The 7,309-nt window shown below is 45.5% G+C and overlaps 2 protein-coding genes across 2 annotated transcripts; both read left to right on the top strand.

Moving 5' to 3' along the window:
• Positions 1–1,180: 1,180 nt before the first annotated feature.
• On the top strand, positions 1,181–1,473 carry PPTG_14124 (hypothetical protein; the record flags this gene model as incomplete). Its single annotated transcript, XM_008911101.1, has 2 exons — positions 1,181–1,205; positions 1,256–1,473. 2 exons carry the CDS (start codon positions 1,181–1,183, stop codon positions 1,471–1,473), a joined length of 243 nt encoding a protein of 80 aa, XP_008909349.1.
• Positions 1,474–6,492: 5,019 nt separating this feature from the next.
• Positions 6,493–6,690, top strand: PPTG_14123 (hypothetical protein; the record flags this gene model as incomplete). Its single annotated transcript, XM_008911100.1, has 1 exon — positions 6,493–6,690. One exon carries the CDS (start codon positions 6,493–6,495, stop codon positions 6,688–6,690), a length of 198 nt encoding a protein of 65 aa, XP_008909348.1.
• Positions 6,691–7,309: the final 619 nt, after the last annotated feature.

Here is a 7,309-nt window from a genome sequence, read left to right as displayed (position 1 = left end):
ATGGAGCCACGTTGGATGCCTTGACATACACTCGTGGTGCGCCGAAAATCTTCATGTACCATGTAGTTGAAGTAATAGACTTCGTCTGCGGCGTCGTCGAACACATGTGCGGCGCAGATTCGCTCCACTCCATCATATTCTCCTATCAACGTAGAAAACAGAGAGATCTATGGTAAGCTTATTTGATTGGCTATAACTAGTTAGGTCGCGGTGAAGTTCCAACGATGAGAGCTTGTTCTGCGCTGAGTGGTCTATTATAAAGTCTGAAGTGTTAACTGCATAGATAGGAGTTGGCAATAACTGTAGCCGGTGGAGATGCTCCAAGTAATTTTGGTGCATCATTTCACATCGCCAGTATTATATGTACAAATTTGTGTCTCCGGCCTGAAGAAGCTCTATGAATTTAGGCAACAGTATACTATCTGTCTCCCAGGGCTTTTAGTTGGATATACAATCGTTAGGTTCGATACAAATAAATAATTGAATGCTTATGTAAGAATGAGGTGATAAAAGTTTTGGCAGGTATACACCGCTAAAGAATAGCTGCCTGAAACGAATGTAGCAAGTTCAAGGGCATATCCAGGACTAAATTCTAATGGGGCCCGTCCAAAAGTAGAGGGGGCCGAGCCTAACAGTCAAGGTGACATTTCACAGAAACTATCCTAAAAAACCATCAAAAATAGGGAATCGAAAAAGATTTAGGGGAATGACCCTCCCTCTGCCCTGCGTAAGTTGTTATCTTTACCTCCAGCAGCTGACGAAAGACGATCCCATGTGTGCACTGAGACCCGGAAGTAAATTTCGGGCTGAAGGTTGCACTGCAGACAACGAAGAGCGTCCTGCGACGTTATCCTGCGCAGTGTTTATGTCAATAAAGTTGCCATAGTCAAATTAAACGTTGCACTTCTAATTAAACATTCCCACTAAAACATTAAGTGAAAATCACGTAAAAATCAAAATACCGGTAGCAGCACGATATAAAGTCGAGTTAAGTACGATTAATGTGAGCCACTATGTTCCGAGAAAGAAAGATTAAAATGACGTGGAAGCAGTGCCAGCACCGGCATTGGTGGCAACGCTACGTCCAGCAGAGGGAACCAAGATCGGAGACGGACGTGGCAACAAGCGCGACGAAGGTGGCAGCGCAGGCAGCGACGGGAACCGAGAAGCTCTTGCATCAATGAGCACCATTGCTGAGCGTGAAGGTGAGTTACGCTGTTTTGCTGCCATGCTTTAATACTTTTTATGCTTATAGATCCAGTGAAGGAGCCTCAGGGGCATGGAAATACCGCATTTGATGCCAGCAGCAGCAGTCTGCTAGCTGCCACTAAGAGCAGCGACGATGGTGACAACACAAGCGGGTGCAACGGCATTGGTAAACGAGGTGTTACAAGCGAGGGTTATGTCGGCGCTACAGACTCTGCTGTAGTGGTGGGTAACACAAACGGTGATGGCAGTACATACATTTTGTAACCGCGCCTTGCTCTCAGCAATATCAGTATCAAGTCACTTATCCCCGACGCGATAGTGGCTACACATTTGATGGGCAACTTGATCTTGGATGGAGCGCTTGCTACTGGAAAATGTATCTGAGATTCATGTTCCACGTCGGAAATGGCTGACCCAATGATCGGAAACATGTTATTTGACTTTGTTCGATGATCTAATGTTCGAGAGGCCAATATCACGGGGAAGAGCTGACGACAGAGCGGGGGTATTGTTGCTGAAATTTGACTAAAGTCGCTAGCATACGAAAGCGGGAACTACAGTACACAATGCTAATTTGGCGCGCGTCCGCACTAATTTGTTGTAGATCATACTCTGACCTTGTATCCAGATACCAGACCAACTTCAGGATACTAGCCCATCTAGCCATTCAATAATCTATTGTATCACCGTCGGGTTACTTTGTGGGCAAATCATCCTTTGATCGCATCACACATCCCAAAACACCATCCATTTTAATGGCGAGTCGTCATTAAAATGGATGGTGTTTTGGGATGCGCCATTGACGAGGCAGAGCGTTCATTTAACATTGTGGTGTATTCAGGCAACTGAAGACACACGGGGGAGCTGGAGGAAGCTCCAGGAAGTTACCGCTAAATTTATTTGCTGGTAACTTGCAAAGTGAGGATCCTCATCTAACCTAACTCATGCCGAAGACATGTCTTGCCTTCGGTGACCTAGTTGTTTGATTGGATGTCGTTGATGTCAACGCGTTTGTCGTTATGCATCTGGATTGTCACCAAGTTCTGCATATGCAGACGCTGGTCATCCTGTGCTGCGTTATTACCTTGGGTTCATCATGCAGTGATCGGGCTGGCTCTTACTGGTAAGTGACCAATCAATTTGTTGCTGTTGATAACCTTAACAGGGCTTGCTCATATATGCCCTGCACTACAAACATGAGATATAAACCAAAAATACTTACTTCTCCGGTCTGCTATAAAATTAACCGTTAACTACACCTGCGGTAATTCCGTTCAATGAATTAAATGTATACGGGGGTGAGCTGTATTGAAAAAGCTCTTTATTAGAACGATCACGATTTTTTTTTCTAACATGCGTGCTCCAGCAAAATGTCAATGCCTGGTTATTTAAACTATCACTTTATAAAGGGCTTAATGTACCGTCATCATTTCCGAAATCAAATAAAACATTCTTTACGATTTCGCGAACACATGGGAATCTATTTGTACTCTTTCATGAAATCGTCATAATCTTCGTATGCATATTCATGAGGGCAGCTATTTACATTTCACATATCTTCTTGAAGGCGTAATATTAAATTCTGATATTTTTGTGAGGCTGCAAACGGTAATCAAGATAATTGAGCAGCACATAATCGCGTGGTGTCTATGTATTGTTATTAAACGAGTAACTCTTCCTATAATAGGCAATGTCATACTATTGCTGCAACCCCAAGATCGAATTTGATAATCTCAATTCTCTGTACATGTCTGACGATAACCGCGTACGCCACTATTTAAGTAGTTCAAGGTTATATGGACTAATTGGATCGATCTAGAAATAAGAGCCTGTGTTCAGATCTACATGAGTCACTGACGACTTCGTCGCGCGGCTGCTGGCGAAGTAAATGTGTGAGATATATGTTTGTGCTCGAAAATGGACGTACTCACGAGTTTCTCTGGATGATACGGTGGTTACAAACTTCGATGGATATGTGGTAAAGCGATTGAGTAATTTGGAGAATATGAGACGGATGGAAATGGACCAGTCAGCTGCGAGGGGTCACCTACTTCAAGTGCGCAACCAGAACCATCATTCTGACCCGAACCATCATTCTGGAGGCACCGTCATTCTGGTCAAGACTGGAATGACAAGGTGCAATCATTGATCGCCGATCTAGTCCGATATGGTGCAATCATTTCGATAACTCCGGTTCGAAGTGGTAGTAGATCGACTGATTTGTACCCATTGATGGGTACCACAAAGGGCCAGTTTTGAGCAATCATAGGATGGGTAGAAGGTAGTGGACCGCTAGGACTTAAAGGAATAACAGAGTGGAATTTGCCTTATCAGGAACAAGTGTCTTCGGTACAATATTGGAAGCTGTAGCGGGAAGTATATTGGCTCATACAGTAATCAAGTTATTTCTATCAAGTACACGTGTCAGTCGCCGGAGTTTGCACGTCTCCGCTCTCACCCTCAACTACCCCGCTATAGGAAGCGGTCAAGCCTCGCAAGGAAGGAACAAGGACCCCCCCCCCCCCTGCCCACCTCGTAGAGGAACAACCACACCCCAAGTCGATCAAGATCGACAACATACCTGGCACGTAGCCTGAAGAGTATCCAAGCTGTGCAACCCCACCATCCTGCATCCCGCCAAGCCGGGACCAGCCCAGGCCAAGCATCCCATCAAGTCCACCAGAGGAGTGTAACCAGCCCCGCCGACGGGTACACAAGGTGAGCCCTCAGCAACCCCACGATTATCGGAGTACCCCGTCCGTTAGTCGGACGTCCAGGGCGCTGTGTGTCAGAGTGGATCGCAACGTGATTTTGCGACCCCCTTTCCACCACAGATATCTCGAAGGTAGGTCTGCACGTTCTATATTATGAAGGTACAATCTCAAATGGATATCGCATCAAATCAATGTTCAGATCACACGCGAGCATATGAACGATCGTTTAGTATATATGAATGTGTATTTAGAGCAAAAACGAGAATCATTTGACGAACACATCGAGCGCTAAATCGCGATGGAATCTGCGATAATAGTTTATCAGCATGAAATACTTGTCGTAGATCGGTGTGCCAAGATATCGACGACGTTCATCACCATATTGAAATATACCACGCTACTATAATTGCGCTGTGGATAGTGTCCTCTCACTACCGCTCTCCTGAATGGTTGGCCGAACGGCCACTAGGAATGACACAAGATACCCTTGAATCAAATGGTTCCACCATAGCGGCGTGGTCATAATGGACGTTGGATTTTCAACGAAGACAATGATGTCGCACTGTAGAAGTCTTATAGCAGTTCTCGACTCCGAAGTTTTGTAATGCGTTATATTTCATTCACGTAGATTGCCCTACACCTACAAGCAAAACTTAGTATTTCATGGATTTAGTAGACAAGGTGCATTTAACAAGAAAAACGAGGCATATCACAAGCGTTATTGGCGGCTTGTGGGATACCAGCTGTCCATTTTACTTCTATTTTGCTTAATTCGTGGAGGCTAGCCGTTATTCCTACCACTTCTCGTCGCGAAATCAGCTTTTACAAAAGAAAAATGTGTATCACATTCTCCAATCACCCTGCCAAATTTCGATGTCAAGCTTTTGCGGACCCTAGCCAAGCGCAACTTGTGTGTAAGCTGATAAATAGTCTGTAGGGTCTTAAAACAAGCACCTCATATCTTGTGTTGGATCTTGGCTTGAGAATCTTGGTTTTCACAAACGAATCAATGGCCGCCGCATTTTCATGACGACTATTGATGGGTGAGTATGCTTCATTGCTGTATACGCGCACGATTTGCTCATCACCATCAGTCTCGTATGCTATATAAATGTGACGTGAAACAGAGTTTTTCAAGCCTCCGAGGAGACGCCTCAGCTGGATACAGTTCCGCCGGAATCACTGTCTCCCGTATCCAGAGGGAGGAGGTTTTGCCGGGATTACCGTCTCCGTCCCCATATCTCCCAAGATTGGAAATGAAACCGCAATTCCATTATTTTGTTACTGGCGATCTTCCACAAAACGTCACTAAAACGGCGCCAAAGAACGATCCTTTCTCGCAGTAAATTGGCATCAGGATACGTCACCGCTGAACGTATGACTTGTCTACAAGGCGTTGCGCCTTTCTGAGCGCTAGAAGGGTACAGCACAAGCATATCCCCAGCCCACCCTTAATTTCTAGAAGTGCGTGCGTCTGTAGCCTGTTACTACTTCATAATAACATCGCTCCATTTCTTAATTTGCCGCGGACGTTCACGATCAGCAGACCAACGTTTTGAACCTCCAGCAAAATAATGCATCCGCTCCCGCCAGGCATCCGCGATGCTATAAACTCTTTCGAGCCACCCGATGGATTTATCGTTCTTCCTCCAAGACGAAACGAAGAATCCATTATTTTTTTTCTTTGGGGTTCGCCTAGTCAAAGCCCCTGAGTACCCGTCAGTGGAGGCCGATATTCTTCGCCGGCTATTTGGATGCGCTTGACCGGTGATATTTGCAGAGAGTGGGGTAACATTTCCACTTTCCAGTGGCAAGACATCGGCAGCCACCAAACACCTAAAAAAAAAAGCCCAAGATGTCACCTCAGAGCGAACTGAAGCCTGCCAAGAAAAGCGACGGTCCTATGACGAAGACCTCGATCGTGTTCGTAGCTCGCAGTTATTTTGCGACGACCCCGCACGAGTTTATGTTCTCATGGAAACGCTGCGCATCGTTAACAATAATCTCCACTATTGCCTCGGAGAATATGATGAATCTATCTCAATTCGTGAGCTCGTCTTTGTGCTGCTACTGCAGCAGGAGACCGACACTTCACCAAGATTAGAAAGACGATCGACGAAACTTCCATAATTGATCGGCAAGGTCCGATCAATTATGGAAGCTGTGGCTGCCCCAGGGGATGTACGGCCAACACCACTAGTTGAAGAGCAGCATCCTGCACCTTCAGCGTTTTTTCTCCGAGGATCTTATGGAAATTTTTGTCGATGTTATTGACGATGAGCCCACCGAACCTGAAAGAGTCCAAGACCTTAATTCAGCTCGCGTCGACGAAGGGTTGGAGAGCTGGGAAACAAATTCTTGCTCCATTCAGACCAACGCAAGTCGCCCTGAGACCATGCTAGAATTCTGGATGCGCCAAGCGAAGGCTGGCGCGTACAAGTACCTTCCACTTGTAGCAAGGGTTTTGTTCGCAATCTCTTCATCTTCCACTCAAATAGAGCGGGATTTTGGTATAGCAGGACAGTTGGTAACTCCGCAGCGAGGCTCCATAGCACCTCAAAATGTGGAAATGTCCGCATTTCTAAACTGTGATAGGCAGTTCGTGGATGTGACGCAGTGCCCAAAGATTCACCCACGAGATATCGACAAGTTTATCCCATCGAATGTCAAGGTAGGAATGGAGGAAGACGACGCAGAGGGTTGTGAATTGTTGTGTGGGTACTTTTCGAGTGTCGATGATGAAGATATCGACGACACGGTGACGTAGACAACTGGATTTTAAGTATAAAAAATATGCATGTCATTATGTCTTAGTATCTCTTCTTTCTTGATTGCCTCGTCCAGTGCGCTTCACTAAAATATCTGAATTAGCAAGTCGCGTGGTTAATCAACAACTCGACCAGTCTTAGAGCCTCCTCCGCATTCTTTTTCTTCAAGATACTGCTTTCTTCAGAGTGGTTCGGTTCTTGGTTGTTTCGTAGGGTTGTCATCTGAAGTGGAAGCCTCCGTGAGCTTGTTTGTGTTTCCGATCTGGTCTCCGTAGTTTTGATTTTTAGAAAGCAAGACCGAGCCAACGCACGTGCAACAACCTTTTATTTTACTCGGATCGACGAATCGCTTGCCGATCGTGACTTAATTTATTTCTAGTTGACTGATCAACTTAGTACAGCGCACTGGTTTAAGTTGTTCGTGTGCGTCTTCGGCCAATGTACCTCGATTACTTCGATCTAGTTTGGACACATCAATTGCTCGTATACATCTCCTTCTCTTCACCCAAATGACACCGAAGATGCATTAGTTGAGGTAGCCATCGAGAACGTGTTGAGGTCCATTGTGGTGGCTTCACCACACGATCGCTGCTCATGAACCTCTTTAATGGCATACTA

The sequence above is a fragment of the Phytophthora parasitica genome (genome assembly GCF_000247585.1).
Source record: "Phytophthora parasitica INRA-310 unplaced genomic scaffold supercont2.40, whole genome shotgun sequence".
Lineage (NCBI taxonomy): Eukaryota > Oomycota > Peronosporomycetes > Peronosporales > Peronosporaceae > Phytophthora > Phytophthora nicotianae.
The sequence above is the reverse complement of the archived record's forward strand: the minus strand, read 5'-3'. Positions and strand labels throughout refer to the sequence as shown.